Below are 17,227 nucleotides of genomic sequence, written 5' to 3'. Positions count from 1 at the left end.
TTTTTGGCCAAATTCTGGGGAAAAAAAAAAAAAGAAAAAAAAAAAAAAAAGAAGGAAAAAAAAAAAAAAAAAGAAACCAATTAAGCAAAACCTTGAAACTCAGTCAAGCAGAAACGAGTTTGTTTTCAAAAATCAGTAATGTTAATGCAATAATGTATTTGCCTATGGGTGAAAAAATTAAATTACTCGAATTTACTCTTTCTTCATTGATTTTAAAGTATGAAATGTAATTCGTTTGGCTTTTAAGTTTTTAAAATGAACAAGTGCACTGATTTGCGTGAAATAACTATTTTTCTCTAGATTTATCAGTTTTCAAATATTTATACAGAAACAACGTTTTATAATAAGATCGTTATTATAACTAATATGCCGTGTAAAGAACAAGCATTCGCGAATTAAAAATCCTGTTATAGAAATGTTTTAGCCATTTTTTTGACCGTTAACTTCTTTTGGACTTCTTTTTCCGGGCAACTTCAGTACCTTCAGTACAACATCTTCAAACCAGAGAGATTAGTCAAATCCAAATTAAAAGGTGAAATTTAAAATTAGATCTAGATACAAACAATTCTAATTGCCGAATCAGGTACCTGAACTTTACCCTAATTTATGGATTACACTACAGATATTTCTGATAGTTATTCCTTTATCATATTCAGTAGAAAGTGGGTTCAATGCACTAGAAACTCTGTTAACTAAAACGAGAAATCGGCTACAGAGATTCATGGAGATTTGAGAATGCTTCAAAAAATGAAGCGGAATTTTAACATACTGGTGGAACATTTATCGCACTCCTACTTTTCATTTGAGTTATTTCGTTTCTAGCTTAGTTCGTATTTTCGTCCTTTATACAATTTAGTCATGTATTAGAGTGAATTTACAGTTAATTTCATTAATATATAAATATCTCAACATTATCTTTACTTTTTTTTTTTTTCAAAATAAAGAGGTGGGTTCTCAAAGAGGGTATTGAGCATTCAGTTTTTTCCTAAAATTGGTCGGTAAACTAAAACCGTTTGAAGAACATTTGCTTTCTAAGTTTTTCCCATATAATTAACTATTTCAAGGGTTTTCTTTGGAGAAACGTTAATCTCTTCTTTTCTTCTTCATGAAATTAATCTGCTAATTTAAGTTTATAATCTTAGAATATAAACGTATTTAAGGAAAGGTATAAAAGTACATGTAAATCAAAGCTAGCTTATATGAACTGAAAACTTATCAATAAACGAGCAAAAATTATAAAAGTAAACTTTCAATGAATATGAGTATTTTTGTTTATTCAAAGTAAAAGTCAGGAAGCCAAACATTTTATTTACTTATTTGTAATATTATTTTAGAAACGATTTTCCACACAAAGGGCTGATTCCGTTTCACAGTCTGGACAGAAATAACGCATTTTCGGCTTTTTTTAATTCAAAGATATAAATACAAAATATCTCTGTCGCTTACCAAAGATTATTTCTTACTTCCCCGGAAGGTAGGATAATCTGTAAGTAACTAAGCGCTTCAAATCTATATTTTTTTTAACTTTAATTACATTATGTATAGAGTTTTAGATTATATAATATGCTTAAATCAGTTTTGCATGTGAAACTGCAATCCTGGTACTTGTGTGTCAGTTGACGTGTTAATTCTACTTTTCTAAAAGATGGAAACAAAGCCTTTAACTAAAACAATTAGAGTATTTAACACATTATAAGAAATTGCAACATCAAAACGGTACAATGCAGAAAATGACGAAATATTAATCTTTCTTGATAGAACTTGACACCCTCTGTGATTTAATATGTATACTTATAACACAATATTAAATATGTAGTATATGTAATGTTTGCAATTTTTAGTATTTTGTGCATATGAGTCCATGAATTAAACTTGTAAGAGCGTAAAATACATCCTTCTAATTGTATGCATGCTGGTGAGTTAGTTCAATATTTTACTGTAAAGGAGAAAGGTTTTCCTAGTTTTTCTCTTTCGTGGTTTACCTTCAATGTTCAAACATAAGTTTAAGCAGTTATCTTCAGATCGATCCTTTACCGAAAGAATCAAAACAAGTAACTCTAACGTGATTTATCTTAAATCATTGACTACCTGATCAACACTGCAAAATAATTTCATTATTTATAAATGCAATTTATTTACATGTAACATTAATGAAAATCCTTGAGCATCAGGATACCTACAATTAATTTCAAATTCGCAAAGGTTTCGTAAAAGTAAGTTAAAAATAATTTTAACTAAATTTCTTACCTCAACTTTTCCATGAGCAGTTCTAACGCTTTCGTGACATTAAGAACGAAAGGATTATTAATCATCCGCATAATTCCCACACCGGCATTTCATAGCCGTATGAAAGAGACGCTGATCAGTCTCACCTTCTCGACACGAGCCAGTGAAGAACTTAAAAGAGTAACCTTCTAGATCAGCAGGTACGATAATAAAATAATTCCTCCGATTTTTCTTTAAATGTCTCAGTTTCCTGACGTCAAAAAAAGCGTTGCAACCGGCAGTGTCCGGGAAAACGAACACCATATTTCACGTAATTCTAATCGGTCACGGGTAAAGGCCATGCTTGGTATTTATTTTTCCTCTTCAGAAAGATTTTAAGAATCTTTTCAAAATTTACGACCATGTTTTTCACGTACAAAATTGCTTAATACAGTCTGAATGGCCTTCAGCTTCGAACGGAAATTTTATCATTCATATGCCCATAATCTTACTTAATGATACTCAATGATTAAATATAAATTGCTGACCTGATTACAGATGCAAATAAACGGTACACCGCAGCATACATATGCGATACCTGTGAAAATAAACAGAAGAATTTCAAATAGATACTTTTAAATTCCTGTTCTATTGTATCACACTTCCTATTTTTATGCATTTGTGCATCCAAGCATGCAGTATGCTTTCTCGTTGGAGAATGTACATCTTCGGTGAATTATTCCTTTTGATATGTCTTTTAATGATATGAAATATCTGTTCAGTATAAGAATGAAGAACCAGTGATGGTCTTTTGTAAGCATCAGTGCTCCAGAACTAGCCATTGAGAAGCAATGATGGTCGGTCTTCACAGTTTGACACAGTAGATCACGCGAATCTGACCCTTTAGTCAACCATTGATAGAATGAATCCAACTCCTCTCCGCCTAGGACACTTAACGTGTAACTCAAAAAATTCAAACAATAACCTTACAGAGAAACTATAAAATATTATTTCAAATCCATAACAGAATTAACTGTAACATAGCAGGATTAAGTAAGTTGTTAATGAACTCATAATACTCAAAGATCAAATCTAATTGGCAGAAAATTAATACTTGCTACAAAAGAAGTTGAAAATGAGTAAATTTAATAGCACGATGAGAAATTAAAACAGTCAGCGCTTTAGAAGAGAAAGAATAATGCATTCCAATCGATAATTTTATAATGATTGTCCAATTTTAAACGTAGTACCACTTAAGCTGTAGTTGGTATGACTTATAATATTAGTTGTCTTGTAAAGACCTTATCTTGATCTAACCAATTATTTTTATTTTAAGAAACTTTATTTCTGATTCCATTTACCCACCAGAATGCAAATATAAATAACGTATATGCAAATCTAAGTGAGTTCGGAAATAGTATTTAAGTCGTGAATTTTAACAGTTAGTTCTGAATTTATGCCTCGTGTTTGAAAGTTGGCTGTGTAGTTGAATAGTTGGTGCGAGCCACTTACTTTAAATTATATTGATACTCTAGGCTCGGCTTTGCTGTGTGCAACCGATTAATCGGTTTAGATCGAGTAGGAGCCCAGTCGTGTAGCTAAAATTAATTCATTATGATTGTATCTATTATTTTGTGTTCAGGTTACGTACTTAGTCGCAAGTGGTGGTTAAACTGTGAGCACCAAGTGAGTGCATTTTCTGTTCCGTTTAGTTAAAATAAAAAAGGTTGTTATAAGCTTCGTCTGCAATCATCTGTTCTTCCAAGACGTAGCGATATTTCGCTACTTCGTCTTTCAGTAGGGTCTACAGTTTATGCTCCTAAAACGCACAAAAATACTCTGCAGTCTAAGTCATATTAAGGTGGTGTTCATAAACTTTATTAATTTTATTCGAGAGAATAGATTGTATGGAATTTTATTTCAATAAATATCAGCAACGAAAATACAAAATACAATCATACATAATTTTTATTGTTTTTTCATAGATCTTACGATTTATATCCGCTTTTTATTAGGGAGTACGACTTACGCAATCTTACGCTAACTCAAATATCTAGTAAATTCAAATAAAATAAAACATCATGACACTTACCGCACGAAATGATAAAAATGAAGCGATGATTGTCCCACGAAATGCTAAATCAATTACTATATTACTGAGTTATACCTCGAAATAACAGATGATTTCAGCATGAAAAGCGCATTCTGCCCGCATCATATGTTTTGCGATTTTTGAACAATTTCTAATCTTTTGATGCACCCTGCAGATTACATAAGTTTTCAAACCTCAGTGATATTTCTACAATTACAAATTTTTAAATATTTGCTAACTTTTATGCTGAAGATTTTAATTATCTACTAATTTTTCGAGAAAGCGTTCTAATCACCATTTGTATTATATGACTTATAATACCAAATAAATTCTTCAGTAATTTGTATGGACATAAGGCTCTGGTTGAATAGTAATCTGACAAATGATTGTTATGATTGTTATGATTGTTATGAAAGGTTAAGTTTTTAAAAACTTTGCGTGCGATAATTTGAAATAACTATTTACAGATTTTTTAAGTTTTGTATGCTATTAAGAATCAATTCTTTTAAAACATTGCAACTCGTTAGAAACAGGAAATTCGTGAAAGTCAAGGTCATTTTTAATATGATAGTAATTTTTTTTTCTTCGAGGAAACTTGATCGTTCATTTTAGAATTTATGATCCGTATCGCCCAGAACGTTTTCCTACAGATGACTGATACCGTGCGCTAAAGAAATGAAACACTGTGTTTGACAGTTAAAGGAAGTAAGAACTGAATCCGTAATAATGATTAATTTCCATTTAATTTGAAATAAATAAATAAGAATTTCTGTGTTAGATTCATTATAAGGTTGAGAAGACAGAAAATATCCAACTCAATTTCTAAAATCATGACATACTTCTGGAACAGGCAACGAATCCAAAAATGTATGTATGGAGGAAGCATTTGGAGATTTAGCTAAACAGAAAACATTTGTTTTCGCTGAAATTTTCTTATAATTTCTTTCTACTGTTGAAAGTTTCATCATTAGTGAAATGAAATACTTTTCGCTTTTTATGATCATTATGCAGAGCAGAAATATCGTGAATAATACCTACAAGATATTTTTTGTTACACTTTGTAATTCAAATATTCTGACAGCTAAATGTTAAATTTTCAAATTAACATTTATTTCAAATATTTCTAAGGTAGTTAATTAATAATTAAATAACTTATTCTAATTTAAATTAAAAATAAACAGATTATCAATATTTTCGATCACGTTGTCAGAAAAACATTTCTAAGGTGGGACAAAACTTGAGAAACGTCTTTATTTCTTACTCCAGCTTGACGCTTGATGACGTTAACATTTTGATAAAGTTTCTCGCCTTGGAAGGAAATTATTGAAAATTATCTTCATCATGGATTGTAGATGCTCATCCCTTTTTCAATAAGCTTTCAACTGTGAAACAAAGCTCTTCATACATAAACGTTCTTCCAAACAACACTATTATACTTAGAGCAAAAATTCGTAACTGAGTTTGTTTATTTTTTGACAAGTACGAATACAAAATTATTGAAATTGCTATCCTCAAATCTTTGAATAAGATTTACATCACATTATCGCATTGTCACATAATTCCGTTTATAGATTTTCTGGCGCATTATTTATGTTCGTTTTTATGGAAATGAAAAAAATATAAACTCGAACTTGAAATAACTAAAATCTTGAAATCTTTGAAACAAATATTTTATTGAAATGTATTCGCGGCGCGCATAAAATAGTCTCAGGTGCAGTATGCAGCCAATAATTTGAGGCAGTAATTTGAGACCACTGCAATGTTAATGTTAATGGTAATGCTATGGTATGTAATGGTAATGTAATGCAATAGTAATGTAATAATGTGAAATGATAAATAATTTTCGGTACACTAGAGTTCCATTTTACATTGTGATTCTTTCCTCATTGGAGTTATCTTTAAAAATGCTATCACTTCTAAGTTGATGCTTATTCTAAAGTATATGATATTACGAAATCTGTAACTAGATCTTCCCCAAAACTGGTGCTTTAATATTAACTTCCCTATGATTACATACAATTGTAAAGTGACTGCATGTGAAAGATACATCATATAGTATCTATGATGAATAGCAATTAATATATTCCCTGAATGCACTTAAAGTATGTTTAAATAAATGCACAGAGATACACAGATTAAACACGAATTCTAGAGTATTTTCCAGCTTCGGGCGTTTGTTATCAATGACCTTATTTCTCGAAACTTCAGCGTCTGCTTATTTAGAAACACTTCACGAGAGAGGTGTTGACAATTTCTCCTCCATCGGTCGAAGGTTCACGGTTCGTTTCGCTGAATTTACGCTAAATTGGAAAACATTTTCCGATTTCCCAACGCGAGAATTTATTTTTAAAGACGTTTATCACTTTCGTTTTTGTGGTGAACCTGACTATATCTCGCAATTTCTGTTGAAAAGTCGTCCTATAATACACTCTGTTTCCTACTTCCAGGATACATATATGCCTCTTTTATCGAAAATACACAGTCATTTAAAAATATAGTAGATCTATGAACGTTTATTTCACGGTTTTATGTGACAAAGATTGCACAGCGATCATATATCACAGAGAAGATATATCTATGGTTAATGCCAAGACTGGAAAAAGAATTAAAAAGCATCATCTTTACTAAGTAATTTAATTTTTTGTTTTAATGTTGATGAATGGCTTTCATTTTTAACTACACATTAGCTGATAGGACAGTAAAATCTATTTCTGCATTCAAAATTAAATATTTTTATAAAATGAAATTACGAAAGAATATCCCATATGAAAATTTATCGATTATTTGAATTAGTATCTAACTGGTTACATGATAAATTATCTATAATGATTAATATTCAAAATACAAAAATTCCTTTAATACTTTTATTTAATTTCGAGTTCTCTATAGTCCCGTTTTCATTCTGATTTTAGATAACAAAAATACTAATGATGTGCGAAAACATACTAATGCTATCAAACAATTCTTTCTCTTTCATTTAAATTGTTTATATGAAGCACCGCATGCTAACGCCTAAGTGTTGTAATATTTGAATTCCAATACTTTTCGTACCCTATTTTCAAATCTTTGCAAAACTGCATGGAAATTTTTATCATGTGCTCCATATTGAAATAATTTATTACCAAGAGATGCTTAAAGGCAGACTTAATGAAACGAATTATGCAGAATAAAATGTGATGAGAAAATTTTGTGTTTATAAACTTAGGCACTTATAAAAGATTGAAAGTGTTCCGTTTGGAGATTTTGAATCGACGAAAATATTTTACATTTTTTATAACAATTATAAGTTAGTTGTGAAAAACGGAAAAATTGATTCAGTGTAAGTTCAGCAGCCCATAACATTATTCCTTCGTTTAGAACGCTCCGGTCTCGGCTGTTTGTCGAAGTGAGTTTCGAAGTACCGACCTTAAAGTCCTACTTAAGGATACATTCAGTAAACAATCAGCTGGTGAGAGAAGGGATTCGATTCAAATATTGTTATAATAAGTTGCTAAAGAATCGTAGAGTCATTAAGTTATTTCAAAGCAGGAGAGATGAAAAATGAGCAACTACGCGTCGAGCGTGCTCACCCCTACACCACGAAGGCATGCTAAGAAGGCGGAAGAATCACCTAATAGAATTTGACTGCAAATACCACCTACAAATTACAAATTCAACTTTAGGCAGAGGAAAAAGTTATACAGTTTTAAGAGATGTTATACAATTTTAAGAGACTATGGCATGTTATACAATTTTAAGAGATACTTTCGTGAAGAATATAAATTATGTTAATGTTAATTAATGTATTTATTTAAAAGTTGATTTAACCGATTTTTTAAACTGAAATAGAGTATGTTAAATATAGTTATGAAAACTAAGTTCATTAGAAAATATGAGATGAGATGAAACAATAAATTTAAATTTTTGCGAGCTAACTAACTTTTAAGTCCATTAATTAGTTCATAATTGTAATTATTATTATCACTATTTTGAGACTGCTTAAAGAAAGTTGTATTATAAGTAGCTTTTTCCAATCCTTTTCAAGAAATGTACTGTTTCAAAAATGGTTTGAGTATTATACTCGTACATGAAAATGTTACTAATACTTACTGCAAAATTACCGTTTAAAATTTTATGATGACTATAGAGTAATTCTTAAATATCTTCAAATGATGTTTCTTAGGAACATACGACAAAGTCTTATATTACCATGATAATATAAGAAAAAGTCCCAGATTACCGTTCTAAATTATAATTATAATAGTCTTAATGACTATAAACATACTAGTTTACTGTTATCTTATACTAAAAAAATCTTATAATATCAAGATGATAAGAATTATTTTATTTGCATTTTTCTTATTAAATTATTTTCAAACATATCACATTTATTCATCCAAGAAGTGTAATGTAAGTTTCAAAGTTTCTAAAGAGGACTCAATGAAAAATAGAATTTTTAGCGAGCTTTACAATTGTTAACCCACAGATAAATATTACTTTACTTTATTTCTGAGCAAAAGCTAAATAATAGCGTAATTGTTTTGCACATAAATTCATATATGCTGCACAAACCACTTCAAATACCCTTCTCTGCATGGCTTCAATAAAACATATTTTGTTTCTTAAAACAGAGCCCCAATTTAAGCCATATATTCAAAATACTATCGAAGGGAACTTTTAAACAAAAGCAAGACACATTAAACAAAACCAAATAATTGTTGTAAAAGTGTACCTCTTGAATAAATGATTGAAGCTAAAACTTAAAGGATAAGTTATTACTCTTTATGATAGTTGTTATAACGCAGAAGGATCAGTTATTAAAATTTTAATGATTTAAAGTCAGTGGGATAATTTCATGAACATCATTAGTCTCCATTTTATAACCTACTATTCTTAATTGACATTTACCCTTCCAATTATTAAAATTAGCACAGAAATATGCAATAAAAAAGTGAACAAGGGATGTGAAAGTTTTTTATTTTTTTCGTCAAGAGTAGCTATCTGAAATAATTAGCAACTAACGAATACAATTCGATTTTTTTCTTTGGATACTCAATTCTGATAATCTTCTTATCAAACAACATATGATATACTTCAGTTTTCGATTAACTTCTGTAACATTTTTTTTCATCTACAGTAGATACCTTGTATTTCCCATACAAATTCTGCAAATAAATTACCTAAGTAAACTATCGTAATATCATAAAAACGGTCGAGAAGAAACTTATTGCTTGTATATTAGTTACCATTAGAAATTATTTTATTTTACTTTAGACTGGAGTATATTTTTAAGATAAATTATGCGGAAATTATTGATAAAATTGCATATATATTACGGAATAAAAATAATTTAAAAATAGTTCATTGTTTCATTTTTAGCATCAAATGACAAGGAAATCAGTATACTACCTGTATGTCGCGGCGGCTAATATGAGGCTTCTTTTTATCTTTCCAAACATTTTTTGCCCCTTGAATGGCCCTCATTTCCGTTTGCGGAAATGAGACGGATGTTTGTTACCATGGTGTTTAGAAATGCTTTTCTCAGTAATCTCATTTCTAACACTGTTTTTCGTAAGCAAAAGAGAAATAAAAATAGTTTTAATATATATTTTTTCAATAACATCAGCTGATGTTATTCATTTTAATAGGCTGATGTTAATAATCGGATATTAACATCAGCCTATTAAAATTCACAACAATAACAAAGACATCAAGCATTTCTTTTAGATTTAAGAAAGAATGCTTCTTAGACGAAACATTCTAAACAGCATCAAATTTCTATAAATTTTATATGATAACATTTTAATGTATTTTTCTTGCTCTGAAGAAATTTCTTCATTGTACTCTTCTAAAGTAACAATCAGAAAATCCGACTGATAATTCGAAAACCTTGTAGTATACTGCCAAAGGCATGATTAATTTTTCAAACATAATTCACCTCCAACTCCACCTGCATCTCCAGAATGCTAAATCGTACTATCTTTTCTCCAAAATATTCTAAAATATAACCTTATAATATAATCTATACGAAAAGATATCACTAAAGAATCCTAATTCTTATCAGCGCCTTCGAATTAACATGTTTACATCATCGTTTTAAATATCATTTTTAACAGCATTGAAATCTAAGAACCGGATCATACGAAATACACGGTTATGAAGCAGTTATAATTGAATACAGGTGGCGAAGCACTAAGTAAGATTTAGACTGCTTTCCTCCCAGGGGAAAAGCTAATATCAAGTAACATGAATGATAACAGATTTCATAACTAAAGACAGCATTTATAATTTAAGGAATTTGCTATATGGAACAGTGTTTTGCGTCATTCAGTCGCAGGAATCATAGGCTAAGAGTACAAAAATAATATACAAGGAAACATAAGCAAAAACATATTTTGGAACTCATTTTTTTGACTCTCGGGACTTTGATTATAGTAAAGTTCGCAGCGGCTATCTATCTGCCTAAGGAAAATGATATCCATGTGGAAGACTTTCTAAAAGAAAATAACTCGTAACTCCGTTTCATACGGGGACACGAAATCGTCCATACAACCACTTCGTTTGCCAGGATTAGACCCTGAAAAGTGTGGGAAGAGAGAAATAGAGAATGAATGTCTAGCTTTATCCGCTTGCGCTATGAATGTTATGTTATTGTTCCTAGACGCATTTAAGACGATGCATGGCTATAAGGAACAGCTGCACATGATGGAAAATGTTCTGTGATGCTGCTGATAACATTTGCAGGTTATCCTGGGTAAAGAATAAATCTAAAATATTCAAATCCCATGTCGTATAATGTAGCCTAGCAGTACGAATACAAACCGTTTAACAATTTTTAAATGTTAAACGCGTCTCCATACGTCACTTAAATATATATACTTAATGCAATTAATAAAAATGGTTCTGACTTTATTTTATTATACACCAATAGAAAGGAAGTTAAAGCAACAAAAATCAGCGTAATATTAATAAGTTTGTAGGAATAGTTTCGAAGAAATATAGAACTTTCATCTTAAGCTGGAAATGTGCTCAAATGACTTCGCCCTTCTGCAGTTGAAGAAGACAGTTTTATACTGAAACCTTCGAAACAAGTCCTGTACATTTATGAATTTTACTTTAATTCTTGTTATCTTAACACGTCCGATAATTTTGAAGAGAATTCATCGCGTTAGGCTTGAAAAGCGACGAGTATACTGAGGCTTGAAAAGCGACGAGTCAAATGTTTGTTTTCTGCGCGACAATGCGTCATTAAACAATTCTATTTTTGTTAAGAAGTTTATACAGAATTCTTAAGCGCTCTTCTTATTCACCAGTTTTCTCATCTGCAAATGAAAGAGATAGCTTTCTCTTTCCTAAATTGAAGTGACACTGCGAAGGTCCTTATTTTAACAACATTGCAGAGATGCAGAAAACTGTTTCCAGAGATTTAAGCAATATTCCAAATGATGGCTACGAAGGAATCAAACCGGCTATATGCATGTGCCAAATTTTGAATGAGAACACATGGATTAGTGATGAATGGCAAGGAGCTGCATTGTTAAAGCCTATAAAGTAAGTATGTGTTTCTTTCAACTTCAAGTTTTGTTCGAATTTAGTCCTAAAATTTTGCAGACGCATTGCATATGTTATTAAAAAGGAAACTGATCACATCTTTAAGGAAATGCCTTTATCTAAATTTTGAAGAATAATGATAGCAATAAAAATCACAAAAAGAATGAGATAGGTTTTTCCTCTAATACAATGTGACTGACAGATCTTCAGTCCGTTTATATCGAAAATAGGTAAGTCAGTTCTAAAACCACTCTTTTATCTTATTCAAACTTGTGTGCCTGAGAATAATATGTCTTAAAGATATGAGTGTGTCTTATAACTGAAGATATTGTGGAATAACTAATTAATCCGAAGCAGTAAATTTTATCAAATTCCTAATTTAAATCGAATTAATATTATCGTTAACAAACAGAAGTCAAATGTTATTAAAAGTATTAGATATATTTTAGCATTACATTATGTTTATTTCCCTCATTTAGAACTATGTCATTTTTACTTCCTTGTAGGAAGTAAAAAAGAAGTATTGTAATCGAGAAAAGTTTCAGGCAGCATATTTCAACGAAAATAGCCATTCTGCCGCTATCGAATGCAATTTAAAGATGTTTTTGCGTGATATCTGTAAGGAAGGACTCGTTTCCTCCAAAAAAATTATAAAACTGCTTTACAATTAATTCCGAAGAGAATTTCTCTTGGCGTCTTTACGAACGTACGTATCTCGCATAACTCAAAAACGAGTAGCCTCAGATAGTTGAAATTTTATATATAGGACTGCTATAACATGTAGATGTGCACCTCGTATTTTGGTTGCAATCGGCCGCACCAAACGTATATAAATATATTTATATATATATCCACTCTGTTACCCGGCTCAGTGATCTCAGTTTCTTTACTCGTATGCGTTTGTAAATTGTACATTTTTTGCTTTAAAAATGATTGAATTATGTTTTTTTTTTATCTTCCGGTTAAGGTTTTTATGCCTTTAGTAAATCTGTATGCAATATGTTTAGAATTATCAACAATTTTAAAGTTATTTAAGTGCCGCTAAGCCTTTTTTTTTATGGCGGCCATTGATTGTTTACATTTGAAACAGCACACTAGTAGATTTGTTGCCAATCTAGAGAAACTTAGCTTCGCAACAACAAATATAACGCATTCATTTATTATTGCCAATTAAATCATGCTTAATCCTTTCTGGAATTTTTTCGAGGAAATAAGTGTTTAAGATTTAATTCGTAATTTGTAATATAGATATTTTGAGTTTTTATGTATTTTTTGCCTTCTCACGAAGTGAGAACTGAATTAATTGAATGAGAAATACTCAATCGTCTGTGAAAAACTGTTTCTTTTTTGTTTTGTTTGCTTAATTTCTTTTATACATCGTTCTAGCTTTATAATAGTATTTGAATAGAACATGTGGCAACGATTAGATAATTCTGTTCTTTAAATGATATAAATTGTGTGCATTATGAGTTATAATATGAACGAAATATAATACTGTTAAGTGAATCTATCGCCAGAGTGTCGCTATGGTAAACAAATACTAGAGTGAATCATAAAGAATGCATTTATTCTATTGTGGTTTATGCGCTTTTGAAGTAGATTTAATTAAATCCAATAAGTTTAAATGAAATGCAAGAAAAAATGCGTATAATTTAATATTCAGTACAAGGAAGTCTTGTGGTGTACACATCAGATTTTTTTTTCTACTGGTGGTACTGAAATGAAGATGCGTCTTATAATGAATGGCGTCTTAGAACTAAAGAAAAACTGTATAGAAAAACTATGAGCAGAGATTTCCATTAAAATTATATGTTTTTTTCTCGTTATCTATGTTATTAGAAAGTCAAATTAAAATAAAATTATATATCCGTTAATAATTTTAATCTCTGTTAAATTCTATACTATAAAAATTTAGGAAAAATAAAATTACATAAAAGCGAAATAGGATTAAATGGTTAATAAATACCACATTATTAAAAATTCAGATTAAAATAAAATTACACATCCTCTAAACATATTTAAATCCTTAATAAATTTTACACCGCAGCTTGCAGCCCCATAATAGCGAAATGGCTGCTAAATGATAAGAAGCTATTATTATCGTAAGCATTTTTACGAGACGAACAAATACCCTGTGACGTTTATACAATGCTAATTGAACAGAGCACAAATTCGTTTCTTAATAACGCTGTACCATTTACACTAAGAAAAAAATACTGTAAAACATTTGTGATGAAGCAAAGCAAAAACAAGCTGTTAGACCAGATTTTCCGCGGTTTCTCCTATCAAACGGAAGCTGTGATTAGCTAACATCCGTTTCTATGGTTGAAACTGTGCATTTGTTTTCTGCTTTTAAATAGGAGCAATCATCTAAAGTCTTTGTTTTCTTTACTTTTTTATACTTCATAAAGATAAATTTTTGTTATTTTTTGAAGTTTAGGATATTATTCGATGGAAAGAAATGTTGGGAAATGTAGCTTAGATTATGATCTTTTGTGCTAGCGCTTACACTTACAAACGTGAAAGATGAACATTCATGAATTTATTTTAGTCTTCATTGCCATTTGGATATGTTTGGTGACAGCAGAATATCGTAAACTTATACCAGTGTGCGAGTTCAATTCATGCGAAAATCCTGCTGGGTTTAGCACTTCTTATTGTTTCTGCGACAGCAAGTGCTCTTTAATTTACAACGATTGCTGCCTAGATGCACCATACAGAACATTTAGAATAGCTATCAAAAGACGGTTTACTAATCATTGCATATTCGTCCATGGTGAGAATAAGTATTTCTGGATGGTAGACACATGCAAAAATTCGTGGATTGGCCATGAACACATCAAAGAGAAGTGTATGGAGCGGCAATACATAAGTGGTGAATCCAGTGACATCATAGGAGCTTTGCCTGTGACAAATCCCAAAGAAGGTGTAACATATAAGAATTATTATTGTGGATTATGTAATGATGAAAAAGTCGAAGAACTTGTTGAATGGCAAGTGAAAACTGTGTGCCCAAATAAATGCATATTTCCACAAGATGTTTTGCAAAATCTCACATTTGTGGAAAGTGAGCGGCAGTGGGGTGTTTGGAAAATGAATGGAACTGAAGAATGGAAATTTTATGAGTGTTATTTGTTGTTCCAAAGACCAGAAGGTGTTACTAATGGTATACGTCAGTGTGTTTCAGGAATGGTGACCAATTGTCCACCATCGTGGAAAAATATGACAACTAGAAGGAAGTGTAAATCCTATGTGGATCCTGTCCAATGGCCTGATGGTCCTGTTTACAAGAATATTGATTGTGCCGTGTGCCATAACAAGACAAGAGAAAATTTTCGTTGTGTTTACGATGTAACAAGACAATCAAATGCTGTTTTGTTAAGTTTAGCGATGCCTGTGGATTTAAATGCTATGGGTCAGTGGTTTTAAATTTAGTTATAAGTGACTTTGCTCTGAAGCTAATATTTACCTCTACCACATTTGAACCATACGCTAGAAAAGTTTTCTTTCATCGTTTTATTTTTACTCAGTTAATGAAGCACGAAAATTCTATAACTATAAATTATATCTTAATAGGTGTTCTTTTTTGCACATAATTCTAATTATTAAAAAAAATATCGCACTGTAAAACTATTTGAAATTATTTATACACCTTTTTTGTCCCGCAAAACCTCTTATTTGATTAAGTAGACTATTCCAGTTCCTTTCAAATACATCAAATTTCAACCTGCTATTAGACAAAATATGGATAAATTACAAATTAAGAAGGCAAACATATGTATTTTATGAATGATAGCATTCATAACTGAGTAAAATGTTAAAATATTTATATACTCTGAGAGTGTGTAAGAACCTTTTCTATCCTGCATTTTGTAAAGACCGCTAGACTTCAAAAGTAGGCTAACAAAGTTAAAAAAAAAACTTTTTATCCAGAAAATTTCTTGATGAAATATATATTTCCCTAAATAATTTATTTTAGAGTTAATATTGATATTTCCCCGTATAATGTTTACATTTACATTGTATAATGTTACATTAATTTTGTATAATGTTTACATACTTGTACATTCTTTTATGATTACTTTCCATTCATTACAATTATGCTACTATCGATTCTGAATTTCTATTGAATTTGGTACTGTTTGAAGACATATCTATTATTTAAGTTTCATATCATTGTGAAATTGATTATGTTTCTGTAAAATTAAATTTTCTCTTTGTTTCATAATGAAATACTCATTTATTGCCCATTATATATTTTTTAAAGTTAATTATTTTATTTATTTGTTTTATTTAAGTTAGAACTAATTTTAAAATAATTTCGAAGCAATATTCGGAATTAAAAATCTCCAAGGGTATAGAGGGCTAAATTTCCAGTATTCTTGTTTAAATAATAATCTTGCAGATGGCAGTAATGATATCACAGACCCCTGACAAAACGCTAGTGGCTATTTTAAAAGAGTTATATAAAGGAAATAGCCTGATACAGGCTACATAAGTAATTTTACATTTTGAAGTATATTATTACTTATCCAGAATAAGGAAAAACGTACTTGCAGTTATGCAAAAGGTAATTTTTGAAATATTTTGTGACGAGGTTTAAGAAATATAATAGGCAACCTAACAAACTTCTAAATCTTCTAAATATATTTGGAGAAACTATTGTCGGCGAAGAAGCAGAATTTCTATGCTAGTTTTATTTTGTTAGCAAGCTACACAGTGTGTACAAAAAGTAAATTACATTTGATTATTTTTGGTGAAGTAATTTTTTCTTCCGCGTGCGAAGTAAAGGTTTACTGTAATAGCGAAAAATTTTGGGTATCATATTTCAAAGAAAACATCCATTTTAACAGCTCTCAAATCCATTCGAAGAATTTTTTTTTTTCTTTTTTTTCCTTTCTCTCTCTCTCTCCTTTTTTTTTTTTTTTTTTTTTTTTTTTTTTTTTTTTTGTGACATCTGTACATATGGACAGAATAAAGGACTCATTTTCCAAAACGGATTGTAACATGAATTCAAACTGGATTCAGAAGGGATTTGTTTCGTGACGTCTGTACGTACGTACGTGCCACGTTCATATGCAAATAAACATATAACTCAAAAACGATTAGTTATAGAAAAGAAAATTCCGCATATATATTTCTGCTATAACATCTAGTTGTGCATCAGCCTTTTTTGCTTCAATCGGTCACGTTGCATCAAACGTACATATATATACAGAGATATACATAGAGATGGTACTATATATATAGAGAGAGATGGGACTACTTAAAACATCTGGTTGTGGACATCCCTTTTTGGTTTCAATCAGCTATATATATATATATCAGCCGGTATATATATGCATATATATACCGACTGATATATGCATATATATACAGGCTCGTTATGGCTATGTTACC

At 30.4% G+C, this 17,227-nt stretch overlaps 2 protein-coding genes across 3 annotated transcripts in view; one reads left to right on the top strand and one right to left on the bottom strand.

Annotated features, from left to right (window-relative positions):
* The window catches only part of LOC118183921 (uncharacterized), a 158,346-nt gene that overhangs the window by 4,428 nt on the left and 136,691 nt on the right, over positions 1 to 17,227 (bottom strand). Inside the window, exon 1 of one of the 2 annotated variants that reach the window (XM_035353536.2) lies at positions 2,248 to 2,418. The exons of the other annotated variant lie outside the window; for it this stretch is intronic. The gene's annotated coding sequence lies outside the window, so the exon portion shown is untranslated. Of the gene's footprint in view, positions 1 to 2,247; positions 2,419 to 17,227 lie in introns of those variants that run through there. 2 annotated transcript variants of the gene reach the window in all.
* On the top strand, positions 14,142 to 16,069 carry LOC146995352 (uncharacterized). Its single transcript, XM_085823462.1, has one exon. The coding sequence runs from the start codon at positions 14,354 to 14,356 to the stop codon at positions 15,254 to 15,256; it is 903 nt and encodes a 300-aa protein (XP_085679588.1). The 5' UTR covers positions 14,142 to 14,353; the 3' UTR covers positions 15,257 to 16,069.

Source organism: Stegodyphus dumicola, chromosome 9 (assembly GCF_044657685.1).
Source record: "Stegodyphus dumicola isolate Sdum_Otavi_A_Nest chromosome 9, ASM4465768v1".
In the NCBI taxonomy this organism is placed as follows: Eukaryota; Metazoa; Arthropoda; class Arachnida; order Araneae; family Eresidae; genus Stegodyphus; species Stegodyphus dumicola.
The sequence above is the reverse complement of the archived record's forward strand: the minus strand, read 5'-3'. Positions and strand labels throughout refer to the sequence as shown.